At 43.9% G+C, this 13,813-nt stretch overlaps 1 protein-coding gene across 1 annotated transcript in view; it reads right to left on the reverse strand.

Annotated features, from left to right (window-relative positions):
* Positions 1 to 2,524: 2,524 nt before the first annotated feature.
* The window catches only part of PTN (pleiotrophin), a 127,588-nt gene continuing 116,299 nt past the window's right edge, over positions 2,525 to 13,813 (reverse strand). The window contains exon 5 of the mRNA XM_030543842.1: positions 2,525 to 3,609. Coding sequence (XP_030399702.1) covers positions 3,557 to 3,609 — 53 coding nt within the window. The 3' untranslated portion in view covers positions 2,525 to 3,556. The remainder of the gene's footprint in view (positions 3,610 to 13,813) is intronic.

A 13,813-nucleotide genomic window follows, 5' to 3' on the forward strand; every position in this document is an offset into this window, starting at 1 on the left:
ACAGTTCTGTGTGCCAGGAATAAACAAAGAGAGATTTTTGAGAGCAGTGACCTGCTGGTGCTGGGGTGAAGGGGCTGAGCAGGGAGAACTAGAGATTTCTGGAGCAGGAAGCGGTAAGGCTCGTGACTGCATTCAGAGGTGACCTTTGGATCACCCTGAACAAGACCTTTTCCTTACCACTCCCTCCGGCCAAAAATGCTATTGCAGTTTCAAACCTCCAACCATCATTTGCTCAGGTTTGGAGAGGAGTCCCAGCAATGCCTTCAGAAGTCTGGGAGAAGCTCAAAGGGAAACCCTCCAACTTTGTCAAAATTTAGTGGGGAACCCTCCTTTAGAGAGAATAACCCCTGGAAAATGATTGAAGGTTCACAGGAGATGCCCCCTGACAGGGGCTAAAGAATGGAAATGGAGATTCCCCTTCCCCACCTTTTTCTCCACTGTGAACGGCTCTTCCAGCCAATTCCCACATCAGTCCTGCTCCACAGAGAGAAAGAGACATGAGAAGTGGACACAAGTGGTGTTAATAGAATGATTTCTGAGTTGGCACCTAGCTATTCTGAACCAGGAACCCAAGCATGCTGCTGCTTCCGACTGCTGATTTTTATGGTCGTCAAAATTGCAACATCCCTCTCCGCTGAAGAGTAGATCTGGAAGGAATGGCACTACATCATTAGATGATCCTGACAGGGGGGTGACACAGTCTTAGTGTTACAAACAGGGGCTCCCTTTCAGCATGGGGTGTTTCTGTCAGGCGCAATGTTAAAACTATACAGTATCGCAAGCTTCTGAATCTAGATCCCAATGTCCCCAAATTTGCAGGTGTTTGAATCCAGGGTTTGCATTCAGATGCATCTCAAGTCAAAGCATGGCATTTCATCTCTCTACTAGCTTTTAGTGTCCCTAGGAGGTCATGTTATTTTAGGGATACTTATCATTCCCTCAGGGCCATATTATAGCTGTAGCAAATGAAGACGGAAACCATTCCTGAAGCGGGCCACTTACATCCACTTCTAACCCCTTACAGGTGGGATGGGAAAGCAGTCTCTTTATAAAACTTTTAGCCCCGTATATATCAGAGGAGAATGAGGCTGTCTATCTGCAGCATTCTTAACTCCTGACAGCTCCTCATTTAATAGAGGCAAGCCACACCAAGGTAAGCCAGGTTTAAAATGATTTACGAGCGTCCATATGCAAAGCTGCACCAGTTTCACTACATTGGGGCAACATCACATCTTTCAGCTATGTCTCCTCTCCAAAGCCTCTGCCAGCACAGCTACATGGGCATAGCCCCCCAGTGTAGACCAAGAGAACCCCATCGACATAAGAACCGCACCTCCCCATATAACAATAGCTATGCTCACAAAAGCTATGCTCTTGTGTTGCCATAGCTGCATCTATACTGGGAGTGTGGTGGGCACAGCTATGTCCAACCAGGGGTGTGTGTTCTTCACACCTCTGGCCAACATACTTATGCTTGCATAAGTGTTAAGTGTAAACCAAGCCTTAGTAAGCTGTGCACATCTGTGTGTTGGCAAGTCTTTGAGTGAAAGAAACTCTTCCCTCCTGGAACCACCTTCCTTTCCAGCAACTGCTCGTGTCTCACACTGTTACAGGGATGAAGGAGCGCTCTGGAGAGCGGTTTGAGAACGTCTGCCTTGCAAGAGGTAGCCTAAAGCATCCTTTCCATTCCAGAACCAGGGGGAACACAAAGACGATGTGCCTGTAGTTTATTTGATATGGTGGTGGTGGGATTTTAGTGTGTTAGTGTGAGGAAAGGAAGCTCCACAATTTCTACAAGCCATGTCCCAATCCTGTAGCATGATCTGTTCAGATGGACTCCCCCTACACCAGTGCAAAACCACTGATGTCGGCAGGTTCGCATTGATTCATATATTTTAAGTCCAGTGGGGACCATTGTCATAATCCAGTCTGACCTGCATAACACAGGCCATAGGACTTCCCTGCAAAAATTCCTGCTTTCCTATGCAGCCAAATCCTATCCTTTGTACTATAAGGCTGGGATTTTCAAATGCAAATTCAGTGGAACTTGGGCACTGAAATTCCTTAAACTACTAATCTAAATGCTGTCTTGAGTGAAAAACCAGTCTTCTCCACAGGACTTTCCAGGAGCCAGCTGGGTAGCACTTTAACTCCATATAACAGATCCCTTTTCCCTGGACCTCACAGTCAAGTGAAATAGTGGGCTAAAATAAGAAATGATCAGCCCCCCTGTATCCTCAAAAAAGGACAGACCCAATATCTATTAAAATTAGGGCTTGTAATTTTTTTCCAATCAACATTTCCCCCCCCCCAAAAAAAAAACTTTTTAAATGAAATTTTTCACAGAAAAAATTATTTTGACTGAAATTTTCCAATTTTAATGAAAAACAAAACCTTTCTTGATTTTCACTTTCTCTTTTTTTTCTATTGGGATAAAAGAAAAGGGGAGAGGAAGGGGGTGAATGAATTTTTTTTTTTTTTTTGGTTTCAAAAAACAATTATTTTCCATTTTTGTTTCCTGGAAAAATCTGAAAAATTCCATGACCATTTAAAAAAAAATCATGTATTTCAATTTTTTTCTGGTGAAAATACTATTTCTCAACCAGTTCCAATTAAAATCAATAGGGAGGCTCACACTGATATCACTGGGAGATGGCTAAGGAAAAAACCCAATGCTCCCAACAAGACCACATGAAAAGGATATTCCCCTGCTGGGGAAGGGAGGGATAAAGGTATTTTTTCAGGATTTCAGGTAAAGAGAGGGAAACATTTTTCTCTGTTTCCTTTTGTTTTCATGAAAAATTCAAGGTGAGTTTTGGTGTTGTTTCACTATGACAAGCACTTTTTCAGCCGAGTGTCACACTATGAAAATTGAGGACTTTGCCAACCCCAGCTTTCTAGAGAGAGGATTTCACCATTCCTGCTGCCAATAAAGTGCCAGTGGTAGAAACAATGAGATTTTAAACAGTAGTAATTTGAACTGAATACTTACTGTCCCACCCCCCTCTTACTTTTTGCCAGCAAATACTAAACCTTTCCACCCACCCCAGACAGTTTCCACACAGTTCTCTATCTGTGACAAGAATCTTAAAAGACTGCCCCCACCCTCCCAAAAAAAGTCCTGTTTGTTTCAAATCTAAGGCCTGACTCCTACACGTTACTGCACGTGGGCAGACTCCTGCTCCCACACACTGCCCCATTTACTTCCAGAGGCTCAAGGCTCTGCCTGCATGGAGTAACTTGTCCGGATCAACACCTAAAATAAGACTTGAGGGAAAAAATACCTTAAAATACTCTACATTTTTCAATATACCATAGAAATAATTTTCTGAATGAAATTACAGTTCTTTATTGCAGGCCTCTAAAATGTTGTTAGGGTTATACATTAAAAAATACTAGAGTAAAATTTTAAAAAAAGGGGTGTGTGTGTGTGTTTCCTCCTATTGTACAATTAAGCTATAAATAATTTTAGGGTAAATCGTCTAGATGTAAATGAAACTGTTAACTGATCACGTTTGCTGATGTCCCTTTCTCCTGCTGCCCAGCAAGGCTTCTATTAATCCAGCATCTTCTCCTGTTTCTTGCCTTCCTTTTTCTTCTTCTTGGGTTCTGTCAAGATGACAACAATGAAAAATATTAATAGCTAAATACCGTACAAAAACAAACAAACAAAATAAACACTTAACCCAGTGCTCAGGCAGGTAAGAGAAGCTTTCCCCCCCTATCTTCTCTATGGACACTGGAGCTGTTATTTCAGAGCCAGGGAAGAAAAATAAAAAAGAGGGAAGGATCAGGGAGTGGTCTCCAACTCAGAACCTTTCCTATCTGATTGGCTGACTCTGTTTGGCATGCAAGGCATTGTCTTAGGCACTTGCTTAGAAAATAAGAAAACAGCAGGCAGCTCCTGGAGAAACCAGGTCACGGCTCAGTGGAGAGCTGGAGAAAAGCTTTGCAGACACACACCTCCCTCATTTCCTTTCTGTTTCATTCAGCTTTCTCCAAACGAGAGAGCAACTCCAGAGGGTGGTGAGAAAGTTCTCTCGCTTCTCTGGACCCTGTTTTGCCATTGTCTCCCCTTTTTGTTCAGAATAGCACCTATGCACATTTAAAATCCAGTCCAAGCTCAGACACAAAATGCACCCACTGTTGGCTCAGGGATTTTGTCACTAAGGAGTATGGAGTAGTATGAAGTGAGTGAGGAAACAACAGTATAGGTTTAATTTAAGGTTTCTATGTCACAGTCTTTTATATATAAATCAAGTTCATAGCCTAGCCTAGCAAAAGGTTATGAACAAGAGGAGTTTGGGGGTTAGGGGAAGTATATATGGTGTGATGCTGGCAGACCAGGTGCCAGCTCATGACAAGGCCCCAGGCCTTACTGAACACATACAAATGGATAGCTGGAAACCAATCTTGCGTACCTGTGTGTTAGTATTATCAAAACAGATGTTAGATGTTAAGTTACTAAGAATGTGTTTAGACTTTATAAAATGCTTGTAGGATGCAGCATGAATTGATCTCATTTATAACCTTGGTGGTTATAAGTTAGATCAATGGCTGCAGCTCATGTTATAACGTTATGAGTGTTTGCCTTGTAAACCTGTGTAATTGTGTGTCCTAACTATGAAGGGAAGGGTAACAGCCCTCCTGTGTACAATGCTATAAAATCCCTCCTGGCCAGAGACACCAAAATCCTTTTACCTTTAAAGGGTTAAAAAGCTCAGGTAACCTGGCTGACACCTGACCCAAACGACCAATAAGGGGACAAGATACTTTCAAATCTTGGTGGGGGGAAGACTTTTGTTTGTGTGCTCTTTGTTTTGGGGATTGTTCGCTCTTGGGACTAAGGGGGACCAGACATCAATCCAGGCTCTCCAAATCTTTCTGAACCAGTCTCTCATATTTCAGACTTGTAAGTAACAGCCAGGCAAGATGTGTTAGGTTTATCTTTGTTTTCTCAACTTGTAAATGTTCCTTTTTGCTGAGTAGATTTACCTCTATTTGCTGTAACTATGAACCTAAGGCTAGAGGGGGTTCCTCTGGGCTCTTTAAATCCGATTACCCTGTAAAGTTATTCTCCATACTGATTTTACAGAGATGATTTTTACCTTTTTTTCTTTAATTAAAAGCCTTCTTTTTTAAGAACCTGATTGATTTTTCCTTGTTTTAAGATCCAAGGGGGTTGGATCTGGACTCACCAAGAATTGGTGGGGGAAAAGGAGATGGGATGGTTAATTTCTCCTTGTTTTAAGATCCAAGGGTTTGGATCAGTGTTCACCAGGGAACAGGTGGAGGGAGATATTCTGGGGGTAGGTAGACAGAGTTTTCCAAATAACTCTTAAATGATTTGGGTGATGGCAGCAAAACCAGATCTAAGTTGGTAATTAAGCTTAGAGGTTCTCATGCAGGTCCCCACATCTGTACCCTATAGTTCAGAGTGGGGAAGGAACCTTGACATGGTGAGCAGCGGTGAGGAATTTTAAAGGAATCAAAAGCCAGTAAGATTTTTTTTTCTCCTGTGCAGCTGCTTAGATAGCAGAGCTGGAAAGGTAGATGCATATCTTATCTCTTTGCCTGAAGGCAGAGGTGTTAAGTTTTTTTAACAAGGGTCTTTGTTAAGAGAAGGTTTCAAGCTGTGAGCAAGTGTGTAACTCACTAAACTGGAAAAGAAGCATTAATTAAAGCAAAGTGCTCACCCTGAACACAAGATGGCCCATTGATGGCAAATGAGGTATTATGTAGCATCAAAGGACAGAGGGCCTGTTAACTGCTTTCCTAACTTCCTCCAGGTAGGAGAGACTTGTGCATGAACTCATCCCATCAGTTTTGGATTCTGGAGAGGAGGGAATAAAAATCCCTGACAAGAAACTGAATCTCTCTTATGCTGTCTGGATTCTGAGGGGCAAAGATTCCTAAACATAAGCAAAGAGATTCCCATGCTGTTTGGCATGGATTAGTCCTGAAAGACATTTTGAATTGGCAGATTACTACAGCTCTGTCACCTTTTGAATCACACATTGAAACTCATTTGTGTACAGATGCTTGCTTGCTCTGTCCTGTAAAGAACTCTCTTACTTCTTTTCCCTAGTTAATAAATCTTTAGTTACTTTTTACAGGATTGGCTATGGTATGAGATCTAAGGTACAAAATGATCTAGGGTAAGTGACTGGGAGCAACCTGAATATTTTGTGATTTTTGGTGTCAGTGACCATTTATCACAGAGTCCAGCTTGTCTGGCTGGTAAGATAGGCTGGCATGTCTTTGGGGACTGTCTGTGACTCTGTTATAAAACTACTGTATTACTTTGAGAGTTCGCATTTTCTTCTGGGTTGGTGAAATCTAATTATAGAACATACAACCAGTGTGGGGTGTCTGCCCTGCTTTTTGACAGTCTGCCCTGAGACTGGCACTCTCAGTCATGAGTCACTCCAGACAGCATGACACTTGGACTACTCTTGTATGTCATTTTCCATTGGTGGATCACAAACCTCTCTGCAAACATTACTTAATCCTCACAATGCCACTGTGAATTACAGTACCATATATATTATACCCAATATACATATGAAGAAATTGAGGCATTGCACAGTTAAGCTTCTTTCCCAGGACCACACAGCAAGTAGTGGCAGAACTGGGAACACAACTCAAGAGTCCTAGCTGTCCAACACTGCTTTAACCACTAGGCATCACTCTCCATCAAATCGCACCGTCACTTCTTCCCTTTATAGGAAAAAAAATCCATGTTGAAATCATAGGCCAAATGTCAGCCTCCAAGCCAGGAGATTGCCAGGTGGCCATTTGGTTAGTATTCTTCACTAGCACTTGAGTGTCTTGAGCCAGACGGCTGGGTATGACTTTTTACTCTGACTGGATAATTAAATTTGATGATCTGGGACTCATCCGCTGAGGTAAATCTGCATAGTTCCACTGAAGTAAATAAAGCTACTCTGTTTTACACCATCTTAGGATCTGGCTTTGAGTATCTTGAGCAGAAAGATCACAGGGGGAACCTCTCTCCTATTTCTTGGTTACTGAAGCGAAAGAGGGGCACCAACCTCAGGAAAAAATAGAAGACCATGAAATCCCCAGAGCTCCAGCATCCATTTTTCACCTCATTTCCCTTGCCACCCCACAGAAGTGCTACGTAAGGGCTTGTCTACACTAAAAACACTACAGTGCAGTGCAGCCGCAGTGCTTCACTGTAGACCCGGGGTCTCAAAGTCCCGGTCCGCAGAGGAGAGACACAGGCAGCCACACTGTCGGCAATGTCTGCGCCAGGCACCGCCCCCCACAGGTCCCATTGGCTGGGGGAGAGGGACAGAAATACCATCACTGGTCGCCAGGCAGAGTCAGCCAGGGAGGCAGCATCTCTTTTTTCTATAATGAAAATAAACAAGTCAAAATACCGAACACAATTATTTGATGCACACCTTGCTGCAATCCTGACCATTTCAACTGCTGTCACTGAGGCCAAACATCAACAAACTGACAGAACTGAAGCGTTGCCAGGTGTCTGGCAAACACTAAAAACTCTCTGGCAGGTAAAGAATTGTATAAAGTTGTATGATAGTTTTATTATTTGTAAGAAATTCTAAATAAAAAATATAATATAAATATTTTCTTTTCTGAACACCATCTTCAGTCACATTCTTGGCCCACTGGGAGGATTTGAGGACTGGCACTGGTCCTAAGGTAAATTGAGTTTGAGGGTATGGCTACATTTGGAATTTCAAACTGCTGCCCCGGCAGCGCTGTGGGAGAGCTGCCGCGGCAGCGCTTTGAAGTGTGAGTGTAGTCAGAGCGGCAGCGCTGGGAGAGAGCTCTCCCAGCGCTGTATGTAAACCACATCCCTTACGGGTGTAGCGTGCAGCGCTGATTACACTGACGCTTTACAGCGCTGTATCTTGCAGCGCTCAGGGGGGTGTTTTTTCACACCCCAGTTGCAGCGCTGTAAAGCGTGAGTGCAGCCAAGGCCTGAGACTACTGGTGTAGACACTACCTACACTGACAGGAGGGATTAGGTTGATGTAGCTACGCTGCTCAGGGGTGTGGATTTTTCACACTCCGACTGATGTAATTAAACCAACCTAATTTTCTAGTGTAGACCAGGCCTAACTCTAAGGGTCTGTCTACACTTAAACCACTACAGCAGCATAGCTGCACCACTGCAACTGCACTGCAGTAGTGCTTCAGTGTAAATATTACCTACAGTGATAGCAGGAATTCTCCCTTCAGCCTAGTTAATCCATCTCCCTGAGAGGTGGCAGCTAAAGAAGTCTTCCATTGACCTAGCACTGTCTACACCGCAGGTTGGGTGGGCACAGCTACATCTCATAGGGGTGTGGGTTTTTCACACCCCTGAGAAACATAGCTATGTAGATGCATGTGTTCAGTGTACACCAGCCCAGAGCAATAATTGGTACAGATGGGGCATAGCGTTACTGATCCTCCTGAATGATACAAAGGGCACTCTGAAGAGACCAGTCTCTCTCTCTCTCTCCCCTTCCACTAGAGTGACTCCCCACCCCCCTCAATCAGACAAGCCTTGGAATTCTTAAAATCCACTCAGACTCAGAGGAAGCAGAAGAAAATGTTGCAGGCTAAAATTTGCTAAAAGCACTGGAGATAGAAGAGGGTGAGTTAGCTGTCCACAGATCCTCCCGTTGACCTAACACTACCTCTTGGGGAAGTGGATTACCTACCCTGACAGAAGAATCTCTCCCGTCGGCATAGGCAGTGTCTTCTCTGACACTGTCGCTGCAGCATTTTAAATGTAGACAAGCCCTTATTCTCACCTGAGATTGGGAAAGACTATACCAATACATTGCACCTTTATGTCAATACAACTGTCCACACTGGGAGTTGTACTGGTATAAATGTATCAGTTAAAAAAAATCACACCTAACAATGTTATACTGGTACATAAACTATAGACTCATTTGAAAATCCCACCCCAGTTGCCTAAACATGGATTTAGGAGCTTAATTTTAGGCAGTCAGGTTTGAAAACACTGGTTCGTGTATTCAGACCCTGCTGGTTACCACTATTTGTGTTGGTTAACAACTGCTACGCTCCTCTCTTTATTGCAGAGATTATAGATTGTAGCATCTCCACAGTTAACAAGTTCGGAAGCTGCTTTGAACTGTATTTTGTTCATTTTCGCCCACTGTTCAGCCCACAGCCCTGCAGCTGCGTGGCTCTCATTTCCATCCTCCTCCTAGTTCCACACTAGAAAAGTAACTTGTATTGTACAATAGCAAGTCAGCTTCTGGGGCCACGCAGGAACCCATGCCACGGCGCTCACTCAGCCCTAGCTAGTTTCCTGCTGTGGCAGTCTGATTTGACAGCAGGATCACAATGCTAGCAGTGTCAGAGCTGACCCCTTGTCTGGAAGCCCTGACTAGCTCACAGAGCAATGGAAAATTATCTGAAACATCTACAGTCTCATTCCCCCTATCTGCTGAACAAAGGGAAGCGGGGGAAAGATCCATTGGATACACAGTATCTGATAAGCCACTTTTTCATGTTCCTATTCCAGATAGGAGAAGCCATCTGGGTCTAATTCACCTTGGCACAGAATGGATGCAAGACCTTCATTTCAGAACATTAGCTGGGGACCACATTTCCTATTAGTCTTTTTAATGTAGTCTCAGCCTGCCTTCTGCAGTAATCTGTCAAGCTGTCTCCAGTGATAATGAGCCTTTGGGATGGAAGAGTCACTGCACTGCTGTTGCCAATGCTAACTGTCCCTGCACAGCAACCTGAACTCTCTCTCTCTCTGCTGCACAGCGCTGAATCGGGAGATGCCAGGGGAGGCAGTACTGTCAGTGCTGCCTGCTCTCATAGAACACTGCCAGCTCTGCAAGTGCTTTGTGTCAGCAGCAGGCTCCTGCAGCTTTTCCATTTAATGAATGCCATATTTGCAAAGAGGAAGTCACAGACTCTGCACATCAGCTGTGCGCTGGCCACGGGGAATGTGTTTGCATCTGACGTGTTACTTATAATCACAGGAGCTGTTATGAGGAGCTATGAACAGACGAGAGGCAGGTGCCCACCCACTCGCCTGTAATTCTAACTTGAACTTACCCACTGCAGCATTCACTTAAAGGCACCTCAGGCACCGATCACTGCAATGCAGGAAGGGCCCCAGTAAAGAAGTCAATGGCATCAGTAAGGTAAAAGTTAACAATTAAAGGGCTTGATCCTTGAGTTCAGTCAAACTGTACTGAGCACACACAATGGCAGAGAGAGCTGTTTGCCACATTTATGCTCTCCCCTAGGGGCCATTAATCTGACTGGGGTTTGCTGGAAGGTAGCAGTAGCCCAGACCTGCCCTCTTCCTCTGTCTTTGCCCCAACACATACACTATGCTGGGGAGCCAGGGAAGGGAGTATGAAGACTTTCACACCATCTCTATGGGCTTGTCTACATCAGAAAGTTGCAGCGCTGGTGAGGGAGTTACAGCACTGCAACTTAGGAGGTGTACACATCTGCAGGGCACCACCAGCGCTGCAACTCCCTGTTTGCAGCGCTGGCCGTACTCCCGTTTTGTCTCGGCTGTAGAGGATCCAGCGCTGGTGATCCAGCGCTGGTAATCAAGTATAGACACTTACCAGTGCTTTTCTTGACCTCCGTGGAATAAGCAGGTATCCCAGCATACCTGAGGAAGCCTCTGGTAATCAAACTGGTCTCCTTCCCCAGCTTGCTCTCGCGTTCCCCGAACCCCGAGCAAGCAGGTCTCCTTCCCTGAGGTTTGCTGGGTGGTTCCGGGAACGCGAGAGCAAACCGCGGTGAAGCTGGTCTCCTTTCCCGGTTTGCTCTCTCGTTCCCCGAACAAGCAGGTCTCCTTCTCTGCGGTTTGCAGAGTGGTTCGGGGAACACGAGAGCAAACCGCGGGGAAGCTGGTCTCCTTTCCCGGTTTGCTCTCTCGTTCCCCGAACAAGCAGGTCTCCTTCCCTGCGGTCTGCAGAGTGGTTCGGGGAACACGAGAGCAAACCGCGGCGAAGCTGGTCTCCTTTCCCGGTTTGCTCTCGCGTTCCCCGAGCAAGCAGGTCTCCTTCCCTGCGGTTTGCAGAGTGGTTCGGGGAACGCGAGAGCAAACCGCGGGGAAGCTGGTCTCCTTTCCCGGTTTGCTCTCTCGTTCCCCGAACAAGCAGGTCTCCTTCCCTGCGGTTTGCAGAGTGGTTCGGGGAACGCGAGAGCAAACCGCAGGGAAGCTGGTCTCCTTTCCCGGTTTGCTCTCTCGTTCCCCGAACAAGCAGGTCTCCTTCCCTGCGGTTTGCAGAGTGGTTCGGGGAACGCGAGAGCAAACCGCGGCGAAGCTGGTCTCCTTTCCCGGTTTGCTCTCGCGTTCCCCGAACCCCCCTTGAAGCCGCCCAACAGCGCTGCAGTGTGGCCACATCTAACACCACTTGCAGCGCTGGTTGCTGTAAGTGTGGCCACTCTGCAGCGCTGGCCCTATACAGCTGTACTAATACAGCTGTAACAACCAGCGCTGCAAAATTTTAGATGTAGACATGGCCTATGCCAGATGGGGATTCTCTCTTATCAGAAGGCCACTTTACACTCTCCCTGCATCACTGGAACAGCAGAAAAGAACCAAAGGATGGGGCAGGTATGGCCCCAACTATTTTAACTAAATCCAACTAAAGGGTCATTAACAGACCCTAGCAAAAATTTTCAAACTAATTTTTTTTCAATGCAAAATGTAAATTCAGGTCAACCAAAACAGCTTCAGTTGAAAAAAAATTATTAAAAATATTCCCCCCACCCCGGACATATTTTGTGTTGACATTTTCAAAATGAAACCTTTCCTTTTTTTTTTAAATCGAAACAACTTCCATTTGGAAATTTACTTCAATTTTATTTTTTTTAAATTATTAGTTTTAAAAAGCTTGAAAATGAAACATTTTGGGGACAATGAAACATTTAGTTCCATTCAAAATTATTTATTTTTTCAATTGTTCAGTTCACTGAAACATTAAAGAAAAAATATTTTGGTTCAACGCAAACCAATTTTTTTTCGGTACAGGCAAGTCAGTTATTCACACACTTCTAGTTATTCACATTTTGTCTGGATGTTTAGCAAAAAGTGTGTATCTAAAACTTGATGCTATTTTTTCCCTCTTCCCCCCAATCACTTCTGAAATACTTCCCTGTCCAGCTGGAAATCACAATAGTATTTCAGTGCCCCAGCCCAAGTAGAAACCAGAATACTATGCAGTACACATGCAGAGACAGAGTTCAGGATAACTGGTAATACAGACACTGAATGGCAATCAAGTATGCTTCACAAAAAAATAGCCTCCTGCTGGAACCCAAAACATTGCCTCCAAATAAAGAAATAGCCTATCATTGCACTGCATACAAATACACCTCAGAAAGAGCGAATTGTGTGGCTGTATATGGATTTAATCCTGCAACCATTAAACACACCAGCACTCCTTATTCATCACAGTAGTGCCATGCATAAGGAATATTCACTTGAGTAAGGGTTGCAGAATCAGGAACTATCTTTGATTAGAACAGAGCCACCATGGGTCTGATCCTGTTCCCACAATGGCCAGTGACAAACATTCAATTGATTTCACTGGCAGCAGGCTCAGTCCCTTATTTAGAAACCACCATCATTTGATAGCAGCACACTCTCTATGCATGTCAGAATCTTTAAGAATAAGCCACTTTTTACTCAGCAGGATGCAATAAAACATAGAAATGTTTTTGAACTGGTGAAAATAACCCTCTTCAGTCCTAAATACAGTTTGACAGACATGGTTAACTGACAAAAAAAAATCAATCAATCTCTTTCTTTCCCTCTAATCTGTGTCTGTCTTATCTACATACATTTTATACTGTTTGGGGCAGGGACTTTCTACTACTCATGTATGTATAGCACTTACACAGTGGGGCCACATTCTCAGTTGGTCCTTAGGCAGTACCATAATAAACATGATTAAATAAACACATAATAATAATAATTTCACTCACAGGCATTTTTTCCCCAGAAAATTACCCTTTTGGTAATATTGAAACTGTATGAGAGCATCATGGCACAGGTTTCAAATAAAAAAAAAAGAAGAGCACTTTGAACATCTATCTAAAGTGGGACTCAAACCTGAACTGAAACTTGGAGGAACTAAAAAGTCCATTTACTCCATTTTGTGTGCACCTCCGCACTCCCTGCATTTGGCCTGGATTGAATGTTCAGTGCTATGATATAGTAAGAAAGGCAACGTTTTCATGAGATTTCCTGTCTCAGGAACATAAGCCACATGGAGTCAAAAAAGTATTTCAACCAAAATGCTCTGCCAGTTCAGGCATATTCATCACACCAGAAAGTCAGTCACAGGAGCAGTATCACCAGCCCCATGCATTCAAAAATCAGGAGTAAGGCCATGAAAAACCACAACATTGGTTTTGAAATTATGAGTTTTAATAATAATGATAATAATTTGGGATTCCTTTTCTTCACATTCTAGTATTTACGCCTTTAGGGTTACACTCGGTCATATTTCAGGCTTTTTTCTGCAACCAAAAGCTAAGAACTTCCTTTTCTTTTAAAATGAAAGCTGAGATTTTCATATAATCACCTGACTCCAGAAGCTGGGGCTTTTAAAAATACCAAATATAGTAAGACTTGTGATAAAATTGTTAGTGTTGGCAACACTGCTGGAACCTTTCCAGCTGTACATGCATGAAACATTCTATGACTGATGTAAGAAGAAAAGAAAGTAATGACCAGAGCAGTGCTGAGTCCCCTCCAAGCATGGAGCAGGATTTAAGCCACAAAATCCCTGAGTTTGAGACTCACAGG

Source organism: Gopherus evgoodei, chromosome 1 (assembly GCF_007399415.2).
Source record: "Gopherus evgoodei ecotype Sinaloan lineage chromosome 1, rGopEvg1_v1.p, whole genome shotgun sequence".
In the NCBI taxonomy this organism is placed as follows: Eukaryota; Metazoa; Chordata; order Testudines; family Testudinidae; genus Gopherus; species Gopherus evgoodei.